This window comes from Eurosta solidaginis, chromosome 1 (assembly GCF_040869045.1).
Source record: "Eurosta solidaginis isolate ZX-2024a chromosome 1, ASM4086904v1, whole genome shotgun sequence".
Taxonomy (NCBI): Eukaryota; Metazoa; Arthropoda; class Insecta; order Diptera; family Tephritidae; genus Eurosta; species Eurosta solidaginis.
The window spans coordinates 121,350,394-121,376,612 of record NC_090319.1 but is presented as its reverse complement, the minus strand read 5'-3'; the positions used below and the strand labels follow the sequence as shown (position 1 = coordinate 121,376,612).

General features: G+C 39.8%; 1 protein-coding gene across 3 annotated transcripts in view; it reads right to left on the bottom strand.

Moving 5' to 3' along the window:
- Positions 1-26,219, bottom strand: part of Ccdc39 (Coiled-coil domain containing protein 39) — a 622,904-nt gene that overhangs the window by 266,576 nt on the left and 330,109 nt on the right. For all 3 annotated transcript variants that reach the window (XM_067759763.1, XM_067759764.1, XM_067759761.1), the window contains one exon: positions 6,925-7,254. In XM_067759763.1, coding sequence (XP_067615864.1) covers positions 6,925-7,254 — 330 coding nt within the window. The remainder of the gene's footprint in view (positions 1-6,924; positions 7,255-26,219) is intronic.

Sequence of the window (26,219 nt, the reverse complement as noted above, 5' to 3'; positions counted from 1 at the left end):
ATAAAATCTAAATGTCGAAGTTGGCGCGGAGAGGCTTTTTCGGGCTTCTGAGAAAATGCGTACGTCAACGGCTTGTGGTCTGTTTTAATAACAAATATTCGTGCCTCCAATATGTGCCTGAAATAGCGTATGGCATCATATATCGCTAGCAGTTCACGATCGTAAGTACTGTAGTTTTTTTCAGTATCGGTGTGTTTACGCGAATAAAATCCAAGAGGACACCATACATTACGAATTCGCTGCTCCAAGGCAGCGCCTATAGCAGTATCGGATGCGTCACATATCAGGGCTAAGTCGGCTTCAGGCGCCGGATGCGATAAAATTACCGCGTTTGCTATACTTTGCTTACAGTTTTCGAAAGCCTCAATTAGTTCTGGGGTCCAATTTACTACCCGCTTGTCATTCTTTTTCAATCCCCGTGTAACTTGGCTAAGAGGGGCTTGAATTTTAGATGCATTTGGAATGCAGCGTCGATAATAATTAATTATACCAAGAAATCTTCCTAGCTTGCCTCTTGTTTGAGGGCGCTTAAAATTAATGATAGAATCAACACGATCCGGCGGAGGACGTATCCCTTCATTGTCGATATAACTTAAGAAACGTACCTGAGTTTTACCAAACTGGCATTTACTGGCATTAATACCCAATCCATGCTTCTGAAGTATTGCTAATACCGTGTGTAGGTGTTTTTCATGCTCGTCGTACGATTCAGACATAATAAGGATGTCGTCAATATAACAGTAGACAAAATCAATGCCTCTAAATATACTATCCATAAATCGCTGAAAAGTTTGAGAGGCATTTTTCAAACCAAATGGCATATAAAGAAATTCGATGAGACCGAATGGTGTACATACAGCAGTCTTTTGTACATCCTGTTCTGCCATCGGTATCTGGTAATATGCCCGCACCAAATCAATGGTGGAAAACACCGTTTTTCCATACAATCTCTCGGAAAAATCGTGAATGTGTGCGACTGGATATCTGTCGGGTACTGTAACAGCATTAAGCTTGCAGTAATCGCCACAAGCTCGCCATCCACCATTTTTCTTAGCCACCATATGCAAGGGACTAGCCCAAGGACTTTTTGATGGTCGGCAAATTCCATGCTCCAGCAAAAAGTTTACTTCTTCTTTTGCCACCGCCAGTTTTTTTCCCTGCCCATCTACGTGGCCGATCAGCTATGGGACTTCTTGTTGTCTCGATATGGTGAACAACGCTGTGTTGCTTATTGTTGGTATGGTATGTTGTTGGCAATCTCGTTACGTCACCTTGCTAACAATCCCCTGAAATCATTACATTCGCTAATGGTAGAAACTGAAAAATCTGTGGCATTTAGAACAATGCCATCAACTGATAATTTTGTGGTACCGTCGATTAGCCTATTTTGTTGCAAATCAATAAGCAAATTGAATTTAGTTAAAAAGTCTGATCCAATTATAGCAGTATGGACATCTGCAACAATGAAGGGCCAGCTGAACGGTCGTCGAAGACCTAAATCTACTCTAAGGATATGAGTCCCATAGGTCTCAATCGTCGTCTTATTTGCAGCGTATAATTGCAAAGCATTTATTTTTGTTTTTATCTTTACCATTGTACGAGGGACTACGGAAACAACTGATCCGGAATCAATAAGAAATCGGATTTTACTGTTTATCAAAAATATGCAAACGAGGCTCATTGACTTCGTTAGTGCCCAGTTTGGAATAATTATACGTGCTGCTGATATACGTTGGGCTGCCGTCAACCAGCAAGTTAGACGGCAGCCGTTTTATTTTGGCTGATTCCAATTGCTACAACCTGGACGATATTTACGCGCATCTGCACCAAACTTTTTGCGAAAATAGCACATTCCACCTTGAACACGCTCAGTACTACCACTTCGTCTAGGAGATCGCATTGGTGAACGCGATCCTCTGGTGCCTTCCTTGAGCATTTTGACATCAGCTTGCAGTTTCCTAATATTTTCGAGGACCTCCTGCATCCTGTCTCTACTACCCCCTGATGCTGTACGGGAAAGCGCTTCTACAGAGTCGGAAGTTGTTTGTTGCAAATCTGATACTGCGCAAACAGCGTTGGTATCAGCTGATTCCAGCATTTTATCAACAATCTTGGCTAATTGCGTCAAATCATTTTCCTGCCAAACAGACAGTAGCGGTCGAATTGATAATGGCATTTGATTCATGAAAAGTGTACGTATTACTGGCTCGCACCCCGGATTTGGTGCTAATCATTTCATGTATGCGAGAATGTCACTTGGTTTCATACCTGATATTGCTCCACCTTGCAGCAAACGTTTTAGTTTGCATTCGGACGATTCCGAGTATTTATCAAGTAAACGCAATTTAAGTGTTACATATCGATTTTTATCCGGCGGTGCAGAAACGAGATCCTCAATACTAAGAATTATATCTTCATCTAAAGTTATCGTAACTAAATCAAACATATCAATGTCATCTGTAATATTGCTGAGCCGAAAGGAACGCTCAAGCTGCGCAAACCATATGTTTGGGTTTACCTCATTGAATTTTGGTACATGAACCCTTTGTACATTTGAGCGACGATTTGCTTGCTGTGCATAAGCGATGTTTAGTTGTTGTAACTCGTTTTGCATTAATTGCAATTGTGCATTTACGTTGTTTGACTCCATTTCAATACTGCGACTATCATAAAAATTCTCTTGCTCGTCTGCTGGCTCGTCGTTGTTTGATCTTAAATTGTAATGCGGCATTATATGTATGTATACTCGTCGATTCGCTGTGCCTGCTACTAGGCTGAATCTATATAAGTACGTATTAGTTGCGCACGTTCGGGATTCGGTAGTCACCACATTGGATTTACAAACAAGAATGAAAAATTCTTTTATTATTCCAGGAAGATTCTAGAAATTCATACACATATAATACAAATAAAATACAATACAATAGAATCCACAAATTGCATCAGCTGTGTACATAAATATTTCATATCAATTTCGTGACTTCACGGATAGATGTCGGTGTGAGCCGCCACAAATGAGCGACACTGGCGCCATCTGATATTGAAAAGTAGCCATCTCCAAAATTTTGTTCCAAGCATATCATAAGAAGCAGAATTTGACATATGATTGGCTAAGGGTGTTGGCTTAACATTTTTCGCAATTAAAAACTGCAATATAGCAATCGATTACGACACAAAATATGTTAGCGAGTATTTTTGTTGTATAGGGAGAATGTTTATAACAGAGCTTCGAGAAATTTTGTATGTGAATGGGCAAGGTGTAATAAACTTCAATTACGAATTGGAATGCATAAGCTTGTGTTAAACGCATCTATATGAAAAATGTCATTTTGCCGGGGCCTTTTATTTATGACTAAAAAGAAGAGAATATGAGAACTTCAAAAGCCGATCGTACTTATTTGAATAAAACCAAAAACACAATTTACATTTGTTTATCTGACATAATATTAAGAAGGTATTTTGCTAAAAATAAAACATCTGTTTACAAAAGGTTTAAGCTTTTTCTTTTATATTTAATTGCCCATGATTTATACATTAATTGTCATCCCACTTCCAGAACTATTCGAGCCTTACTTAAGGACCTTCTGTTAGAGTTTCCAAATCGGAATATATATGGTATTTAGCTTAATTGTGCCCAACTTGAAGGACTCGGCTCTATTGGAATGGGAACAGTTCCTGGATACAACCGACCACGTTTGTACATAGGAACTCGGATTTGACTCACAACTGATAAAATGAGTTTTTTTTAAATTATTTTCGGCAAGGCGAGATGAATTTGTTAATACAACCCCAAAGCTTTCTTCCCATAGCTTCCGTCTTCGTTCGCAAGCTAGCGTTTTCGCTGTTGTAAGACGCCCCGCAATCTTCATACCGTGAGGTCCTTCATACTTCTACCTTCTATGATCTAAATGGAACTGTAAGAGGATTTAAGGGGTTGATAAGCGCAATAAAAACCTTTATAGCCTTACAGCTTCCGCTACCCAACTGTCAACCACACCTACCCGGGGAGAATCCTGTTACAAATATGAAAGTATCATACAAATATTTTGCTGGTGAGACTCTGGCAACCCCACTTTCCTCAATAAACTAGAGGTGGGTTGTGGCATTGCCTAGAAGGTTCACCGTGGTCATAATAAATAGTTCCGGAAAGGTCGGGCTTGTACCGTAATGGGGCTTGTAACCGGAACGTACTGGATCTATGTTTGGAAAAGGACCATAAACATCGATACACTCAACTACAACAACAACATGAACTTGTAAGCTGCGAAATATTGTAAGAGTACATGTACCCTATTATTCTTAGGGTGTTCTTATCGCAAATTATGGCATTTTGTTTAAATATAAAAGCTATCTGTCACAACTTCAAAATTTCGAAAAATTGTATGATAGAGATTTTTTTTCCTTTTGACAATATAGTCCAATTCTTTATGAGAGAACTGTCAAATTCAATACACTTTGTACGGCGTTTCAAATGCGCAACATCAAAAACTGTAGTATGTTTTCTCAAAAAGAAGTAGGTATAAAGTTCCTTGGCATAACGCAGCCTTGATCAAAATCCGAAATTTGAGGAATACATTCTCCCGCAAGTTCAAAAATTGTAAAAATATGTTGTTCTTCGACAAGTATAAAGAGTTTGAAAGGAATTTCACGTGCCTAGATAAATGTTTGCACAGAAATTACATTTTAAGTTTTGAAGAAAACTTAAAAACATATCCGAAGCCGTTTTGGAATTTTTTTAACTCGAAAAAATCTGTGTCGAATATTCCCTCCTCTCTCTTCCTTGGCGAAGAAGCTGTTGATACTCCAGCTGATGCGGCATATCTTTTCGCTGAGTTTTTCATGGTCAACTTCGTGTCCGACCCTGATACTAGTGATGACATTAGTTTCAACATACAACTATCGATAAATTTTGGAAATCTTGCACTGTCTTTTGATGATGTCGTTTGTGAAATCTCTCGACTTAAACAGTCATCAAATACCGATGTTGATGGTCTGTCAGCAATTTTATTTAATCAGTGCGAAGCTCTTGTTTATCCCCTTTTATTAATATTTAATAGATCTCTTTCCTCGGGTACTTTCATTGACGCGTGGAAATTGGCTATTTTGAGAGCGGCAATAAAAATGATATTAGCAACTACAGACCCATTTCAAAACTTTCCGCCACGTCAAAGCTTTTTGAATGCATAATCCAAGAAAAATTACTTTTTTTCGTTAAACATATTGTGTGCCCAGAACAACATGGCTTTCTTCCCGGACGCTCAACTTTGACTAATTTAGCTATTTTTTCTGATGACTACATCGCAGCTTTACATTCTGGGTGTCAGGTTGACACAGTATATACGGACTTTTCTAAAGTTTTGATTAGGTTTCTCATATAGTCCTGTATGGTGGAGACCCATTTTCATCCCATCAGTTTTTCTAAAATGGATTGAATCATACCTAAAAAACAGTAGTTGTAGGGTTGTTGTGGACAATGTGAGGTCTTCGCCTTTCGTTGCCTGTTTTGGTGTCCCACAAGGAAGCATCTTAGGGCCACTTTTCTTCATATTGTTCATTAATAACATTCGCTTTTGCTTCTCTGCAGTTAAGTTTCTACTATATGCGGATGCTTTAAAAATATATTCAGTTATTCGCAGTCAGCATGACTCTGAATTGATGCAATTCGATTTGGATAATTTAATTACATGGTGTAATAGCAATCGGTTAACCCTTAACTTAAAAAAATGTTTTAATATAACTTTTTCAAAACGCGTTAATGTCATTGATACCTCATACCATTTATCTAACTCGCCCCTTACAAGGGTTAGTGAAAGAAAAGATCTGGGAATAACTTTTGACTTCAAATTTACTTTCGCAAAACATATTAACCTTTGCATCTCGAAATCGTGTGCCATGCTTGCATTTCTTAGGCGTCATAGCTCGGAGTTTACTGACCCTCATACGCTAAAGCTTTCGTATACAGCGCTCTAAACTTGAGTATGCCTGTTTCATTTGGTCGCCGTATTATCAGTTCCATATTGCAAGAATCGAGCGGGTTATTATATTTTGACTTGCGCAGCTTACGCTTCTCTGAACCCATTCCGACTTATGAAGCTAGATGCCTATTGATTAATTTAAAGTAACTGCAGAACAGGAGAATAATTTTGTCGCTTGTCGTTTATTTTTGTCGTTTTTCGCGGTGCGACTGTCTGCCCAATACTCCTTGAGAGGATTTTCATAAAAATTCCTGCCATAGCGCTCAGGAACTCTGAATTCTTCAATGTTCGTCTTTTCAAAGCTCTTTATGCAATCAATGCTCCAATTACTAGAACCTTGATTGAGTTTAATAGAATTTAAAATTATTTGGAAATAGATTTTTCTTGCTCAAAAGAGCGCTTTTTAAGTAAAATAAACCCTTTTTATACGTAAGCCATTTATTTATACTAGTAATTTGCCTACTGTTACCACATATTTCTACTTAGCCCGTAAGATCTTGAATTCTAATTGGCTTAATAAATAAATACTAAATACTAAACATAGAATAGCAAATCAGCCACTTTCAAACCAAAACAAAATTAAAAATTAAAATTTTTTTTCGCGTTACGTAGCTTATATTTGCTATTGCAACGTTTTCAATACCAAATGCATAAACATCTGAACTGCCTTAAAATATATATAATCAACCCTCCAAGATATTTCATTATTTTGTGCATTGTTTTGTTTCTTAGATTGAAAAAAATAAAAAAAAAACGGTACAAATAATTTGACTTGTATTGTACGGATGTACACTATGGAGGGTATTCAGCCGTGGTGCACATTTGTAAGTACATAAGTGACCACCGCGGCTGGATCTACCCGTTTCCCTCAATAAGGTTGATTAAATAAATAAATAATTTATTATAAGCATGCATATTAGAGCAGCCATATTCGCAAAAGTTAACTTACTTCCAGCCTTTTTGCTTCATCCTTTAGTTCATTTAAGTGCTGCTGATTCCTAAAGATCAAGCTATTCAGACGAAATTTTTCTTTATTTACTTCGTTTTGGGCGTTTTGTTCTGTATGGTTCATCTCTTCCAGTATTTGTAGGCGCTGTTCCCCGCTCATATAATTATTTGTCATATCTCTTAATCGACTTTCCAATTTGAGTAACATGGCTTTAAAATTGTATAATTCTTTGCTCCGCGTATCCTTCTCTTTAGACATTTTCCGATTTTCTATACGTTGTTGTTGCGCTTTGTTTGACAGATTTTGTAGATCTTTTTGTAAATTGTCTACCTTTAAAATAATAAATTGCGATTATCTACATACATACGTATGTATATTTAAGTCAATTATATATCAGATTTGCCTAAATCCACAGATTACTTTCAGATATATACACTAATCGTGTAATCAGTTTTAAAACAAAAAATTAACCTTAATATGAGTAAGTTAAATAAAAACAAGATAAAAATTCCTTTAAACACTTCCTTTCTATAAATGGATCACAACGAGACGGAAAATGTGCCATGATGTTCATGAGTTTTGAGTTGGAATTCTAAAATTAGCTATTGTAAACCTGGTGAAAATGTGACGGAATTTTCCTTTGGTTTTGCTGGGATTGGCCTCAGTCGTCCAGGGTTCCTGAAAAATAAAAATCCCTACCGACTCTTCAAAATGAATAACCCTGTTGATTTCATGTAAACAAACGTTATAAATATCTACTTCATCAAAATTCTATCTCTGCTCCTAACTTATTCCATTGCTTTGTAAGAGGTGACTGAGGTAATAAAGCCCTCGGCCAATCTCTGCGGTCGAATGGAGTAAAAAAAACTCCAGACGAATATACGTTAATACAAATGAAGTCAAAGCCTTCAGGTATACTCTTGGTCGGTAGTCATAAAACCTACCGACTCGTATTCCTGTCTCCTAATCTCTAAATTTTAATACGAATTCGTCGCCCTTATATACTAATTTTACACGCAGGCAAACGGTTATATTTTAATAACAATTTCTATCTAATAATATTAACAATATATTACAACAGTTATTCCGGTGACTATTTCTTTTCATAAATATCATTTACCATAATACTCCTTGTTGAATACAATGCATTTATATTTGCCCGCATACCGTGCTTTTCACCCTTCGCTTTGACTCCGGGAAAAGCAACATCAAAATTTTAGGAACAAGGTTTTCATTCATTCATTCATTCATTCATTTATTAATCATTTTCTTAATGCTATGTACATATTTTAAATTTCCATATTGTATTCAACACAATAACTATAAGATAGCTTAAGAAAGGTAGATAGCATTTATTATTATACCTTTCATGAAAATGAACTGGTATATTAATTTCGTCACGAAACCCAAATTGTAAGTCCTTAAAGGAAAATAGATAGACCCACCATTAAGTATACCGAAATAATCAGGATGAAGAGCTGAGTTGATTTAGCCATGTCCGTCTGTCCGTCCGTCCGTCTGTCCGTCTGTCTATTTGTATGCAAACTAGTCCCTCAATTTTTGAGATATCTTGATAAAATTTGGTGAGCGGGTGTATTTAGGTGTCCGATTAGACATTTGTCGGAACCGGCCGGATCGGACCACTATAGCATATATCCTCCATACAACCGATTTTTAGAAAAAGAGGGCTTTTGTCATATCTTACTCAATTTAACAGATTGAAGCTTCAAACTTCACCATATAATTTCGTATATTGCACATATTGTTGCCTGAAAAAATTGATGAGATCGGTCGTATATATAGTATATATCTCCCACAATCGATTGCTCATATAAGAAACTTTTCGTAATTACTGCCCTATTTTAAGAGCTAGAGGTTTCAAATTTCAACGAATGCTTACACATGTAGCATATATTGTTGTCTGAAAAAATCATAAAGATCGGTGGTATATATAGTATATATATGGTGGTATATATAGTATATATATATATTATATATATATATATTTTCGCAATTTTAGCCCCATTTTAACAGCTAGAAGCTTCAAATTTCACCAAAGGCTTACGTATTTAGCATATATTGTTGTCCGAAAAAATCATAGCGATCGGTTGTATATATAGTAGATATCTCATACAACCGATTGTTCAGATAAGAAACTTTTCGCAATTTCTACCCCATTCTAACAGCTATAAGCTTCAAATTTCACCGATTGCTTACGTGTGTAGCAAATATTGTGTCAAAAAATCATAGAGATCGGTGATATATATAATATATATATCATGGTATATATAGTATATATATATAGTATATATATAGTATATATATATTTTTTTTGCGATTACGGTCCCATTTTAACAGCTAGAATCTTCAAATTTCACCAAATGCTTACGTGTATAGCATATATTGTTGTCTGAAAAAATCATAGAGACCGGTGGTATATATAGTATATATCTCATACAACCGATTGTTCAGATAAGAAACTTTGCGCAATTTCTTCCCCATTTTAACAGCTAGAAGCTTCAAATTCCACCAAATGATTACGTATATAGCATATATTGTTGTCTGAAAAAATCATAGAGATCGGTGGTATATATATTATATACCCCATATAAACTGTAATTTTTGCCCCTTTTTTACGGCTAGAAGCTTAAAAATTCATCAGATTTCATCAAATAGTTACGTTTACGTCATATATTGTTGAAATACGTGATTCGTAGTCATAGTTTTTACACGCAGACCACAAAAAACCTGAAACTTTGCATCCTCACACAAAGTACCTACCTGTTTTTTATTTTATATTTATCTTAAAAATCGTTTAGTTATGTGAATCTGTTCACTATATATTTCTTATCTTATACATCCGATTATTCGGAGATTACGAACGGGATAAGATTATTATTCAGCCCCATTCATGAAAGGTATGAAGTCTTCCGCACAGCCGAAGACAGTCCCGTTCTTACTTGTTTTAAGAATTAAAATAGTACTAATGCAATTTTCAATAATCATATACTGTTTTTGTGTGGGGTGTACATTAAATATTTTCATAAAACCTTAAAGTTACTAATACACTAAAAAATTTATTAAAAAGAACTTCAGGTAAAATAATTTTTATAATATTTTTTATAATATCGCACTCAGCAGCGATTCCAGTTCATAATGATTATGTCCAAGCAGATAGAGTTTAACTGTTTGTTGAAAGAATTTAAAATTTCTAATAACCTGTACAGTGTTAGGAAGGGAGTTGAAGAACTTGCGCGACGTGTAGATATAAAAGCTTCTAAAGTGTGACGTTCTAGAATACGGAGTTATTACAGTTGGAAGTATATTGCTACGTAAGTTATAGACTTCTGAGGGAAAGCTCTACAAGTAACCTGAACGTATAAAAAAATACTTAAGACTTTATATAAATACAAATGACGGCACGGTAGTATATCCAGTCTCCTAAAAAGCGGCAGAGAGTGAGATCTATAGTTTCCACTACAGAATCGTTACAACTGGTGACAGTTTAATTGCCGAGGCGCCACCCCAGCAGCTGATACCATATTGAAGTTTAGATTGGAATATGCCGTAGTAAACAATTTTTAGAGTAGATACAGTGCAACACGTTTTGAGACGATAGAACTGCCTAGTAGTACAGAGAAAGTACTGTTTCAATGTATGGATGTGCGCAGACCAATTCACATGATTGTCAATTATTATACCAAGATATTTAAAATTCTCAACAACATCAACTATGAAACAGTTGTCACTGCATTGAATATTGCAATCGAAAGAACTTATCGCAACATTCTGAGTGCACACCATATGGTGTAAGTTAAAACGAAGGCATCCCTCGGCATGAAATATAATATCACACTAGGTAGTTCTTTGGCAACATGGCTTAAATACATAAGTTTCGTTTTATTACTAACAAGTAGTTTGTGTGAAGCAAACCAAGCTCTCAGCAAATGCAAATCAAAGTTAAAGTCACATATTAATTCAAATTCACTAGTTGTACTGTACGCTATGGCCAAATCATCTCCAAACGTAGTGGTTTTGCCCTTAAATGGCAGGGAAAATATTGAATTGATGTATATTAGGAACAATATTGGACCAAGAACAGAACCTTGGGGTACTCCCAGATTTACAAACAGTGGGCTACAGTAACTGCTATCTACTTTTACTCTTTGTATTCTGTTAGAAAGATAGGATTTAAACCAGTTATGAATAAAGTCTCGGAAGCCTGCATGGTGTATTTTATTCAAGAGAATATCTCTATCGACCATGTCAAAGGCTTTTGTTATATCAACAAATAGGCCAGCGCAGTTTCTTTTACCGTCTAGAGCTCTGTAAATATTTGTGCAGAAACTCAGCAGAGCGTCTTCTGTTGATAAACCGGAACGAAATCCGAACTGCATAGGACTGAAAAAGTTTGAATTGTCTAGAATATTTAAAATTCTTTTTTTGACTGCTTTTTCAAATACTTTCGATAAAACTGGGAGTAGCGATATGGGTCTGTTTGCATCCCTCCTGGCCCCCTTTTTGAAAATCGGAATAACAACAGCGCTTTTAAAGCCAAATTAAACTTCCTTAACCCTAACGCCGTAGTCGTGACCATATCCATATCTATAACCATCTCAATGTGATCGATTAATGGTGCCTTAACCTAAAAATCGTGAAAATTTTCACAACACAATTGTGGAACATATTCCACAAAAAATAAGTCTCTTAGTCATAACGTATCCAAAACAATGAAGAAAATCTAGTTATTAAATTCACCAGCTCAAATATTTTTAGGTTATGGATATGGCGAGAAACAAAAACCAATTGGTTGGTTTATAGTATGTCACCATTAATCGATTACACTGATTTCCATAAGGTAGGTTCTATCAGCTGTTTTATCTGGTTATGGTTTTATGGTTATAAGTCACCATTAATTCGCCCTTTAAGGATATCAGGAAAAATCCCTTGAGTAATACTGGCGCTGAATAAGTATATTAATATATCAACTATATTAAGAGATATTCTCTTGAGTAGTATATTTGAAATACCATCCTCACTACACGAACTCGAGTTTTGCAGGGTGTTAATAATTTTAAAGCTTGAAATCGTTTTAAAAAAAAAGCTATTTTGAGCACAATTAAACGGGGATGGAGACTGGCAATCGCAGCTGCGTGAACTTATATTACCAATCGTGGTAAAGTGTTGGTTAAATTTGTTAGCAACTTCTACAGCGCCTGAAATTAGCTGACTTTCATTACGCAATACAACTGGCTCATCACCCTTAACGCAGTTTTTACTTAGAATAGTGTTGACCACGCCCTATTCTTTTCTTGAGTTGCCAAGTGCTGATTCAAGTTTTTTACGAAAAAAGTTGTCGCGTGTCGAATTTATTTCCTTATTGGTCTGTTTACTAATTTTATTGTATCGGTACCGAAGCCTTGCATTGCCGGGACGCTTAGCACACCTGTTCCTTAATTTATTTTTAAGCTTTATTTTATTTAAGAGATCCCGAGTGATCGAAGGTTTAAGTCTAATATTTTTTTTTGAAAGGCTTAAAGTAAAGGTGCAATTGTTAATATGTGCTTTTACCCTTTTTATGAAAACGTCATAAGCGAGCGATATATCATTTTCAGCGTGTACGGTAGCCCAACTTTCAAAACGTAGCTTTAGGTTCAACTTGGTAAAGTGAACTTTAGTTAGGGATTTTCGAGTACACTTAAGATTTGGATTGCCTAACGCAATTCTTTTTATCTGTAAACCGGTCTTCGTGTGATCGGTCACTTGTAAGCCCATATTAAAAATAGAACAGTCTCTACACTGAGAAGCGTTAAAGCGACAAACAACGTGATCAATACAAGTACCTGAGTTTATTCGTGTTGGTTCATTAATATCTGATGTAAAACCGTTTTCAGCCATTAATGCCAAATAGTCATCAATTAGTATGCAATGATGTAGAAAGTCTAAATTAAAATCGCCTAAAACAAAAAAATTGCTAGCTTTTTCATTGCTTACGATAGATGAATATTCATCAAGAAAAGCAGAAGTAGGTACAGACTGAAGTCTACATCAAAGTTTTGCCTAATTAATTTTTCAATTAGAAGAATAGTTTTCTAAGCGAGGTCGGCCCCGGCAGGGTTTGGCAAGCACTCCTAGTGTGTTTCTGCCATGAAAAGCTCTCAGTGAAAACTCATCTGCCTTGCAGATGCCGTTCGGATTTGGCATAAAACAGGTAGGTCCCGCCCCGCCAATTAGTTGAAAAAAGGAGCACGACGCATATTGGAATAGAAGCTCGCCCCAAAACCTCTTCGGAGGCTATCGCACCTTACATTATTTATTTTTTAAAATAATGAGTTTATCCATTAAAATGTAGCGCTTGTGAAGTTTTCAAAATAAGTGATTTTTTGTTTATGCTTTAAAATATAAGTCGTAGGGATGGTTTTATGTGTAAAAGTTTCAACGTTAAACAGCATTTTTAAGTATCTTTATGGTCACATAATATGTTTTTCAAGAAGCATTAGCAGGCATGGTTGTAAAGATGTCAAAAACCAGAACGTTCGAACGCTTGTACATATATTTATTTGGTGAAGTTAAGAAATTTATTTTGCAAAATTTAATGCGTTCTTCGTCATAAGTTTGACCAGTTACAATAAAATATGAACATATCATTTGTTATTTGCATTTAAAATTCAGGGTTTGGTACGAAAAAAATGTGGAACGTCCAAACAGAAACGTCCGAAGAGGTTCAATACTATTTTTGACCAACACAAGACCTCGCTGCAAAGATAAAAGTTTTGCAGTTATAATCCTTGTATATTCCCTTATTTACTGTCTCTGTAACATTTTTACGCAGCACAAACATTTCGCTAAATTCTAAGAAAATATTATGCCACCTCAAAAATAAGGTACGTTTTTGGACCGTCCGAACAGCATCTTTTAGATCGCTATTAAGTAGATATGTATCGATTTCGTTAAATATTTGTAAATAGATTGGATGGAGGTTTACGAATGTCGTTTAGACCTATACCAAGAGAGAATTTTTTCAGAAAAAGGCTGGATGGTCAAAAAAATAAGCGTAAAAAAGCTAAATAAAAATGTTTAATGCTAAAAAAGCTAAAAGTTTAAGGCAAGTTTCCAAGCGGTTTGTTCATTTTATTCATAAAAAATATATCAGTATAAACATCTCATACTTCTAGTAAAAAATTATAATTAATCTGTTCTACAATTTCATAGAAAAGATTTAAAATAATTTACAGAATTTGAATACACAATCAGGCAAAACAAAAAAAGCTAAGTAGATTTTTAATAACTCTGGAGCTCCTGAAAAGGAGAAAAAGTCTACAAAATTAAGCCAAATTAAAATATTTTTCCCAAAAGTCGAAAAATATCTAAACAAATTTTAATTTTAAGATATTGGTTTTCTGAGCGACATTTCAATAGTTCTGGAGCTCCTTAAAAGGAGAAGAAACATTGTTCCGAAAATCGAAATTTTTAGAAATTTTGAAAATTAAAAAAAAAATTGTAATTGTAACTTTTCAATAGTTCTGGAGTTACTGAAACGGGGAAAATAAAAGAAAATGGTGTTGTGCGCAGTTTTTCAATAGGTCTGGAGTTCCTGAAAGGAATGAAAAATATTCTGAAAAATGTGAAATTTGGGCGTAATTTTGCAGAACTAATTTTTTTATTTTCAGGAACTTCAAAACTATTGGAAAGCTACTTTCTAAATTTTTACTTTTAGAATAATTTTATCTCGTTCGTTTAGATGCAATTCGCAATGTTCCAAGTCCGCCCTAAAGAAAGCAAATAGCATTGTATAGGCCTTCTATCTACTTGCTAACTTAGAAAACTAGTTAATGTTTCTGAAAAAAATTAAAATTTCGCTCGGAAGTAGTTTTGAAGCAGATGAAACAGCCGCTGGAATCTAATGGAAAAAACACGGAACTAAAATGATTCCTCTATTTCTGCCTACCATAAGAACTCTCATAAAACTAAACCTACACCAATTGTTCATCTAGATTTTCCAAAATTTGGAACAAAATTTTGAAAAAAGCATAAAGCTAAATCATAATTTTCAAGCTAAATAGAGAAAAAAAAGTTAAAACTAGCTTGAAAAAAACTAAAATGGCAACAACAGCTATTGTTAAAATTTTAAAATCAAAACTTCTCAACATAATTTCTGTGTTTAAGAACACATTTTCAGCCGGGTTTTGATCTATTTATATAAAGAAAGAGCCTAAAAATTCTTTATCAAACACCTAGCGGATTTTTTATACTTTTGTTGCATTCTCACAATGCCCTGAACTAAGTGCAGGGTTTCAAGTTTTTAACTACAGTGTTATCGACTGCTACTTCTACGGTTGTGTCTCTCAGTAATATCAGTGACTTCTTTCTCTTCTCTTGTGTCCTTTGCACTGAAGTTATTTCTGTTTTCTCATTAGTGTCCACCTTACTTGGCGGCCGCCGTGGTGTGCGTGTAGCGTGCTCCGCCATCAACACCGAAGATCCTGGGTTCACGCCCCGGTAAAAGCAGCATCAAAATTTAGAAACAAGTTTTTTCAATTAGAAGAAAATTTTGCTAAGCTGGGTCGCCCCTCGGCGTGTATGGCAAGCACTCCGAGTGTATTTCTGCCATGAAAAGCTCTCAGTGAAAACTCATCTGCTTTGCAGATGCCGTTCAGAGTCGGCATAAAATTTGTAGGAAAAATTAAAAGGAATACGACGCAAATTGGAAGAGAAGCTCGTTCTAAAATCTTTTCGGAGGTTATCGCGCCTTACATTTATTGTTTATTTTTAGTCCACCATACTTAGATAATCTGGTGGGCGTCGGTTCTAAAAAAAAAGATGATTGCTGCTTAAATGTTTATCCAATTTTTACCGTTTAATAAAGCGCGTCGGTTTCTTACTCGTATTGTTAACTGGAGTACCATATAGTACGTCACTTGATCCTCCCATCGGAGTAGAGCTATTAGTGTATGCGATATTGAAATATCATATTATCTGTATTTTTTTCAAATTTATTTATAGTAGAGAAACCGACCTATACAATTCTTGGTTTTAATTAAGTTCTGCCCTCTCTGCAGTGTTAGCGTAGAAAGCAATCGGAGAATACCTTTTGTCAATAGCCCTGTATAAATCTGTCATCATATGCCCTGATATATAGATCGGAGTTATGGACCAAATCGAGAGGGGATGGTATGGCAGTTTGGAGTGTTCGAGAGAAAAGTCCTGCCGGCAATTTATGGTCTACTCCGTGATGCCAACCACAAGGTCATGTTATGGAAATGCGTGAAGATGCCCCTGCGCAGAAAGCATTCCTATCGGCGAAACAGACGAAGGGAGAGACTTCCGCCAAGAAGACTTGATCCCCTTGATGGTCGCAACTTCTTCTTCTTTCTACTTTCACTCAAGCTAACAAGTACAGCTTTCTAAAAATTGAAAAAACATTTTATTTGGACTGTGAATATGAGCCATTAAAGGTAAATACATATCGTTAGCTTAATGTGAAAATGTGCTAAGTCAACTTTTACGAATTTTACAGGAGACGAAATGAAATAAATTACTTTTGAAATAACCTTTTTTTCAAAACTGTGAATGAGGATACCTTAATTGCAATGCTTATGATTGTAGAAGCTTTGAAAAAGATAAATAAAAATCATGTATGCCAAACCAGCAGCTAGTTTATGACTTAGCACAATTTCTGCACTCAAAACAAATTTTTTCTCCTGACTTAGCACTTTTTACTCAATATGTTTTCTCATCACTCCTCACCTTTAATGATTGAAATAAAACACTAAAACTATATATTTCACAAAAAATACTATTTATTTGTCAAACTATTTCTAACGGTTCTGATCTGGACTCTTATGCCGGATGGTGAGCAGACAATAATTTATATATAAATTCAAACAAATGCTGTGTTGTGTCTTATTCCAAAAAGACAACTGCCACATACTTTATCTACAAACTAAATCGTTGTCAAGAGAGTAAAGACTTGAGTATAATTTTTAACTCCAAACTTTGTTTTTCTAGTACCATTGACTTCGTTGTTTCAAAATTTCTTGCAATGGTTGGGTTCAGTAGACGTAACACCAGTGACTTTAAGGAGCCTATGACATTGGAGGTACTTTATATATCCTTGGTCAGAAGTCGTCTTGAATATTGCTCAATAATATGGAATCCTTTCTATGAATATATCTTCTATAAAATTGATAGAGTTCAAAAATTTTTTACAAAAATTGCTTTACGTATGCTTCACTGGCCAGACGGCCTCCCATCATGTACCAGCAAGTGCAAATTGCTTGGTCTTCAGGCTTTGCATGACAGAAAAACTTGAATCTCACTCATGCTTGCCTATAATGTAATAAACGTTACCACGAATTGCTCTGATTTATCCAATTTGTTCATTCCATATATTCCAATGCGTGATCTTCGGCATAATATATTATTTATCTAAATAACTAATGAAACGAATTATACTATGAATGAACCTATAACTAGAACTATACATCTAGCAAATCGATTCAGTAGTGTTCTTAATTTAAATAACAGCTTATATGAGTTTAAGCTTGAATTGTTTTCTGTTTTTAACTAGTCTGTAACAAAGCATGTAGTTATCGACGTGTAAGAATTGAAGTAGATTATGGTCAGCGCAAAGCATTTATCAAACACCAAAGGCATGTCTCAATTGGGTGAATCCAATTTCAAGGGGTTGTGTTGACAACCCTATCAAGGGGCTCCTAGCGCAATAGATAGCTTCCCCAATCCAATTGCCAACCTCACCTACCCGTGGCGAATTCTGTTTCATTGACAGCCGAGGCTCTGGCGCGCCAAGTTCCTCATGGAACTGGGGGGTGGGGAGCACGGGATGGCCTAGAAGGTTTAATGTGGTCATATAAATCGCTCCCGAGATGGTCGGAGTGCATAGTGCTTTGTTACCGGAACGTACCGTATCGTTCACCCATTTCTCCTAAGGTCTAGTAACTTCGCGAACTTCATGCCTGGTTACCAGCCATATATGTACATGTATATTTGTAGTATATAGTCTCTCGCATAGCCATATGCGTGTGTATATGTGAGTACTACTTCGGCTGATGGTGAGTATCTCTCTGCTGCCTTGTATGTACATGTGTAAATGATGATATTCAATCAATTTATGTAGCTTGCTTTAATGTTGTTGCGCCTTTATTTAATAACCTTAGGGATGTGAATATCATGATGCTAATATTCGTCACAATATAATAGAACGCCTATGATTAAGACTATTTGCGAAACTGTTTCTGGAAAATGAAGAGAACATTGCTTCACGAGTTTGTGACAATTTTGAAAAGTGTTTCAGCTCTATTTTATGGTCTTCTTCCGATGTTGTCTACCTTAAGGGGTCAGTTGGGAATCTATTCGGAATAATTTAGTCCGCGTTTGTAAACTTTTCCGAATGATTGTGGTCCTAGGCAACACGACAAACCAACAAGTCTCAGCAACACCACTAGCAATCACAACACTTAATAGCAACACAACAAACTAACAAGTCTCAGCAACACAACGAGCGTTCGCAATATTTAATAGCAACGCGGTAACAATGGCAACGCAACCATTTGAGCTAGCAACACCAAAAACAACAGATATAAAAGCAGCGACACAGCAGTACAGCAGTTAGTTAGCACGGAGCTGTAGTCGTGACCGTAGCTACCAGTGGAGCGTCCCTCGAATGTGTCGGCTCTACCGCAGTAACGCGCACCCACGAACACCCTACGTTGGCCCCAGCACTACGCCAACATACGACGCGGGCCACAACAGCGCTACGTAAACACACTACGCTGGCCGCAACAGCACTACGCAAACGTACTACGTTGGCCACAGCAGAGTTACGATAACCTACGAAGCTGGCCGCAACAGCGCTACGCAACCGAACTACGCTAACATACGACGCTGGCCACAACGGCGCGACGCAAACATACTACGTTGGCCACAGCAGAGTCACGATAACTTACGACGCTGGCCGCAACAGCGCTACGCAACCGCACTACGCTAACATACGACCCTGGCCGCAACAACGCTACGCAAACCCACTACGCTGGCTGCCACGGCACTACGCAAACATACCACGTGGGCCACAGCAGAGTCACGCTAACCTACGACGCTGGCCGCAACAGCGCTACGGAGGCATACTACGTTGACCGCAGCAGAGTTACGCAAATACACGACGTCAACCATACTAGAGTTACACACACGCACGCAGACGCCCCGACATAAGCCGCAGCAGAGACAGCGCAGTCGCTAGCCGTACGAGAGACACGCCGACGCAGGGCGTCACAAAAATACATTTACACACACCCAGGCAACGAACAGCAAGGCGTCCTAACGGGACGATCCTAACGGGACACGAGGACCGTTAGCCCACCACTAACCATAGAGCAAGCACACATGAATACAAATACATCTTTCTTTTATTAAATTATTTTCATTATAGTTATAAAATATATAAAGTTAAAGAAATAAAGAGAATTTTATATGAAAACGATTTGAAAGGTGTCCCGAATTACAAATTTATTGTAAGTGAACCTTGGACACGGCGAGTATACCCCAAGCACTTATTGAAGAAGCACCGGGGCAGGAAAAAAAAGCTTCGTTATAATTGGCGCCCGAGCAGGGACCCCGCAAATCGTTCAACGTCAGGAGGAACATTCCTGACTAGAAACCTAACCATAAAATGGCCGACCAGATTGACACCACGTGGTTAGACAACATTTCAAAGGAGCAGCTGATATCCATCACACAGGAATTGGGTATTGAGCAGACTGGTACCACAGGAGAAATCCGAAAGCGCATAGCAGCACTGGCTTCGAGAGCAAATGTGGACTCGGAAATACGCGAAAAATTTCTATCCCCAGAAGCCGCTTATAAGGAAACTACAGACACGAGTGATTTAAATGAGGTTAAGACACAGATTCTATCGAACGGAGGGGGCACCATGAACATCGCCGATAGACCAGCAGAGCAAGACCAGTTCGCGTTGCCTCCCAGGAGTACAGCACCCCCACAACAGTACTTATCGTCAGGAAAAGCGGTACCATCCAACGGTACATCTTAGGCACCGACCATTATATTCGCACCCACCATCGACCAGGTAAGGAAGTGGTCGGTAAAATATGAAGGTGGACGTGACCCTTAGCGTTCATCGAACGGCTTGAGGAGTTAGCCGAAGTGTACGCAACAACAATGCACACTGGGAAAGGTGGACAAGCTTCAAAAAGGATGTTTTACGGTCCTTCCTATCAGTTAGGTATTTCGAGCGTCTCGAGGACGACAGGCGAGCAAGGACACTACGCCAATAGATGCCGAAACCCACGGAAAATTTTTTGCTGGGAGTGTGGCCGCAGCGATATACGCACAATCGAATCCTGCCATCGACGACAGGGAAACGACAGAGGGCTCCACGAAGAACAAGGCGCAGTGAGCCCAAAGAACCCAGCGCCGAATCGGCAGTGGTAATGTACCAAGAGCATGGGCGCCTTTACACCGTAGCCCGGCTCGGCGCGGAATCAGCCGAGGCGGTCATCGACACAGGGCCATCCAGAAGCTTCGTTTCGAGCAGCCTTGCATAACGTGTAGTAAACTCGGGAAACGGAGAATGGTGAGAGTAGCCATCAAAATAACGATGGCAAACGGGACTAGCACCACAATCTTCGACGCCATAAGGACTGAGGTACGCCTCGGAAAAGCGTCACTCCACACAGTTTTACACGTCATGCCCGGGGCGACCGACGACATCATACTGGGCCTGGATACGCTAGAAAGCATGGGAGCCACCATATCATGTGGAGAAAGCCACCTCGTGCTAAGACCCCTTGCTCAGCACACACCGCATCCTGGAGACACGTCAGAAACTATTTAGAGTATAACACCAGCGAGAACGAGTAACGCCAGGTACGACACCTCTGGAACTATTCAGAGTATAACACCAGCGAGAACGAGTATGAGGAACCCCAGGTACGACACCCCTGGGTCTATTCAGAGTATAACACCAGCGAGAACGAGTAACGCCAGGTACAACACCCCTGGAACTATTCAGAGTATAATACCAGCGAGAGCGGGTACGAGGAACGCCAGGTACGACACCCGTGGGACTATTCAGAGTATAACACGAGCGAGAACGAGTAATGCCAGGTACGACACCCCTGGAGCCACGTCAGGAACCATTCAGAGGGTAACACCACCGATCAGTAGTAACCAGAAGCACAACAACATTGATGGTAGAATCAACAGGACCAACGGGGCCTACGATGAGGACGAGGCGGAGCGAGTGCGTGGTTTTCTGGCAAAAGAGCTCCGGAAATTCGAGAGCATGAGTGGGGTGACGACAATAGCCGAGCACAAGATTATCCTGACGGATGACCGCCCTATCAAGCAACGTTACTTCCCACGCAACCCAGCTATGCAGACCCTCATCAACAACGAAGTCGACGAGTTACTCCAGAAAGGATGCATCGAGCCGTCCCGTAGCCTACACAGCCCACCGATCCTGCTAGCCAAGAAGAAAAACGGGAAGTGGAGGTTATTCGTGCACTATCGGCAGCTCAACGCTCGATACGTACCTGATGCATAACCCCTACCCAGAATACAACATATACTGGACAAGCTACGACGAGCGAATTACATCAGCAGCCTACTTGGAAAGATACCGATTCAAGGTAATCACGGACCATATGTCTCTAAAGTGAGTAAACTCCATCGAAAGCCCCTCAGGCCGTATAGCACGATGGGCCTTGGAACTTCAGCAACACACTTTCGACATAGAGTACAGGAAAGGGAAGCTGACTGGCAACGACAACAGAGCCACAATGCAAGTGGTGGCACAAGCGCGTCGGCGAAGTACGCACCAACCCGGAAAAATACGCCTACTACATAATACAAAATGGACAACTGTATCGCCATATTCCCTGCCGGTCACACGATGAAGAAGCGGTCCCTTGGAAATTTTGTGTACCCACACCACTGCGACAACGAGTATTAGAAGAAAGCCACGACATCCCAAGCGCTGGACACATGGGCATCCGCCGGACGGTAGCGCGGATTGCCAACCGGTATTACTGGCCCGGCATGTTTCGGGACATCAGTCGATATGTACGACAGTGCGAGTCTTGCCAGAAATACAAGGAAGCACAGCAAAAGCCATGTGGAAATATGCTCACACAGGTGGCCCAAGAACCATTCACCACGGTATGCGTCGATTTCGTCGGACCACTCCCACAATCCACACACGGGAACACGATGCTATTAGTATTTTTCGACCTCTTCAGCAAATAGGTGGAATTGGTCCCCATGAGGCGTGCTACAGCAGAGGGCCTTCGCCGCGCGTTCAGAGAACGCATCCTCGCAAGGTTTGGTGCTCCCAAGATACTGATATCGGACAACGGCGTTCAGTTCACCAGCACAATGTGGCAGCGTTACCTCAGGGAAATGAGGATACGATAACAATTCACGGCGCCCTACACACCGCAAGAAAACCCAACGGAACGGGCGAACAGAACAGTCAAGAGGATCATAGCGCAACTCACCAGATCACAGCACAACAAATGGGACGACTTTCTCCCAGAGATGGAGCTGGCCATCAACACCAGTGTAACCGCGTCCACCGGATACAGCCAGCTTTCCTCGTACAAGGACGGGAGCCGCGACTACCAGGGGCATTGTTTGACGAAGTCAACCTGAGGACAGGCACAGCCCCCACCACGGCAGAAGAAAAATCCGACAGAATGCAAGAGACATTCAGAATAGTGAGGCAGAACATGGAACGAGCGGCGGCAGACCAAGCACGGCATTACAATCTACGACAGAGAAAATGGACCCCGTAGTCGGCGAACTAGTGCTAGCAAAGGAACACCATCTCTCCAAGGCCGGGAAAAATTTCGTGGCACCCTTCCAAATCCTAGGATGTGTCCCCAGTGATACTTAAAATACGAATACCCAACGGAGGAAAGGAGAAAACGGACAACATCGCAGAGATAAAGGCATATCATGCAGCAGAGATAATCGCGGGAAATTAAAATAAATTCAGGGAGAACTATTTTTAAATTATTAATTAATATCAATGATAAACTAGCACCGGTCATTCTATCGCAAACCACCGAGGTGACAACAACGTTTTCTTTTGCTACGAATTTCATATACCAACAATCTACAATGCAGAGCTATAACGCTAAACTGACCAACAGCGTCAAGCGTATACGCCAGCGCTACGAGGAGGAGGAAGCAAAACTCCCTAGGGCCGTACTGCTGGCAGGAGCTACTGGCGCCGACGTCAGCAACATGCGTGCAACTATACGCGTAAACACGTACGCTGACGTCGCACGCATCATTACACCATTAAACACTACAGGCGGCGACGTCAACAACATTCGTGCAACTATACGCGCAAATACGTATGCTGACGTCGCACGCATCATTACACCATTAAACATTACAGGCGGCGACGTCAACAACATGCGTGCAACTATACGCGTAAACGCGTACGCTGACGTCGCACGCATCATTAAATCACCACAACTTACAGGCACCGACGCCAACACCACGAACACCGAATCAGCCGCGGCCAAGACCCACAATGGGACCGGAACATCACCGCTAACAGTCAAACTTGGTAGGATAGACGTGGAGGCAGGACAGTTGCCGGCAGCCATCGAGCTCTCCTCGAGTGAGGGCACAGCTCCACCGGAAAAGTCACAGTCGCCGAAAATCATCGAGCTCTCCTCGGATGAGGACACAGCCCCACCGGCGAGAGAAATGCCTAAGATAATATTCCCGACGAAGTCAACAACATGCGTGCAACTATACGCGAAAACGCGTACGCTGACGTCGCACGCATCATTAAATCACCACAAATTACAGGCACCGACGCCAACACCACGAAAACCGAATCAGCCGCGGCCAAGACCCTCAATGGGACCGGAACATCACCGCTAACAGTCACACTTGGTAGGATAGACGTGGAGGTAGGACAGTTGCCGGCAGCCATCGAGCTCTCCTCGAGTGAGGGCACAGCTCCACCGGAAAAGCCACAGTCGCCGAAAATCATCCAGCTCTCCTCGGATGAGGACACAGCCCCACCAGCGAGAGAAACGCCTAAGATAATATTCCCGGCAGGACCAGGCGGCATACCCCTCTATACGACTGACCTCGACACCCTCAAAGGTTCGAAATGGTTGACCGACATAATCATTGACGCTTGGGTAGAGGGACTGGAAGAGCAACACGGACAACAAAATACGACTCTCAGCCCGTTCGTGATCTGGCAGCTGACCCAGAAGAGGAACACGGAGGAAGACTACCAACGCATACGCCGATGGGTCCGGAACGTCGACCTGTTTGGCAAGAGTGTGATCCTAGCACCCCACAACACAGCTAGACACTGGTACCTACTCGGTCTGGCAAACGCAGCAGTCACCCACCACGTTGCCGACACGGAGCACGCAACACATTCTTGGGCAGATTTCCTCCGGTGGGAATACATATAGCGGTATGGGCACCACGGTTTTATAGCTCAGGAGCTAGTACTCGAGGTGCCACAACAATACAACAACAACGACTGTGGCGTCTACGTAGCTGAGAACATGGAGAGGATTTTACGATACCCTGGGAGCGTGGTAGGAATGGCCGGACTGTGTAGACAGTCGTTCACGGAGGAAATGACGAGCAAGAAGCGCACAGAAATGCTGACACGGTTCCTGCGAGATGGTCGAAAACCCCAGGAGATCATACAAAACACTACCACCCTCACACAGTTCCACAACCAAGCACCGAAGACAACACTCACTCCCTAGTACCAGACACCAAAACGAAGCCACAACCGACAACAGAAGGCCATCAAGTGGTAACGATCAAGGCCAGAGACGCAGATGGACCAATGCTGGACCTATTCCCGGAGATAGCAAGGGAAGTACGGGACACACTCCGACGCATCGCCGATGGAAAAGCCCACTCCCGAATACGATGCGTTACAGAGAAGTACCAGGTCACCATAGTGAAAAGCAAGGCGCCACACCATTAATTTGGCCCACACAAAACGACCCCACAACATATTCAACACAGCTTTAGCACAAGAGCCAGTCACAAAAGGCCCTAGCAACACGACAAACCAACAAGTCTCAGCAACACGACTAGCAATCACAACACTTAATAGCAACACAACAAACTAACAAGTCTCGGCAACACAGCGAGCGTTCGCAACATTTAATAGCAACACGGTAACCATGGCAACGCAACCATTTGAGCTAGTAACACCAAACACAACAGCTATAAAAAGAGCGAAACAGCAGTACAGCAGTTAGTTAGCACGGAGCTGTGGTCGTGACCGTGTGGTGGGATTCCCCCGGACCCGGGGTTTCTCAGGGGGCCCGCGATTTAGAGGTACTAAGACATTTTTTTTTTAATTCAGGAGAGTCTTTAGTTGTTCCATATGCAAATTTTAAGACGAATTTCAAAAGCAACGAATATTGATAATAATTTTTTGCCTAGGCCTGAGAAGACAATAAAAATATCGAACAAAAATGTGTTTCTCAGGCGGCCCGCGAGTAAGAGGTACTAAGACATTTTTTTAATTCAGGATAGTCTTTAGTTGTTCCATGTGCAAATTTTAAGCCGAATTTCAAAAGCAACGAATTTTGATAATTATTTTATGCCTGGGCCTGAGGAGACAATAAAAACATCAAACATAAATGTGTTTCTCAGGGGGCCCGCGACTTAGAGGTACTAACACATTTTTTTTAATTCAGGAGAGTCTTTAGTTTTCATGTGCAAATTTTAAGCCGAATTTCAAAAGCAACGAATATTGATAATAATTTTTTGCCTAGGTCTGACGAGACAATAAAAATATCAAACCAAAATGTATGTTTACATGAATCCGAAATCGTAAAGTTTTCGTGGTGACACCGATTAAGGTTCATGTACGTTTACATGAATCCGAAATCGTAAATTTTCGTGGTGACACCGATTAAGGTTGATTTTCAAAATGTCTTCCAACAATACCACCAACTCTGTATCAAAATCCAGATTATTTAATCGACCTCGACATCGGTACCGTGAATAATGAGTTTTTGCGATCTGAAGAAGTCAACGAAATAATTCGTCGAGGTCATCAAAAGTTTCCTGTTATTTTTCCACGTGATTGTCATAACGAGGCATTTCCTACCTCGTTGTTAAACAGAATCCTGCCAAATGGAGAGAAAGTGGAGCGTGATTGGTTAATGTGGAGTGCCAGTAGCAATACATTTTATTGTCTACCATGTCGTCTATTAAGCGCCAATACTTTAAATCGACCTAAA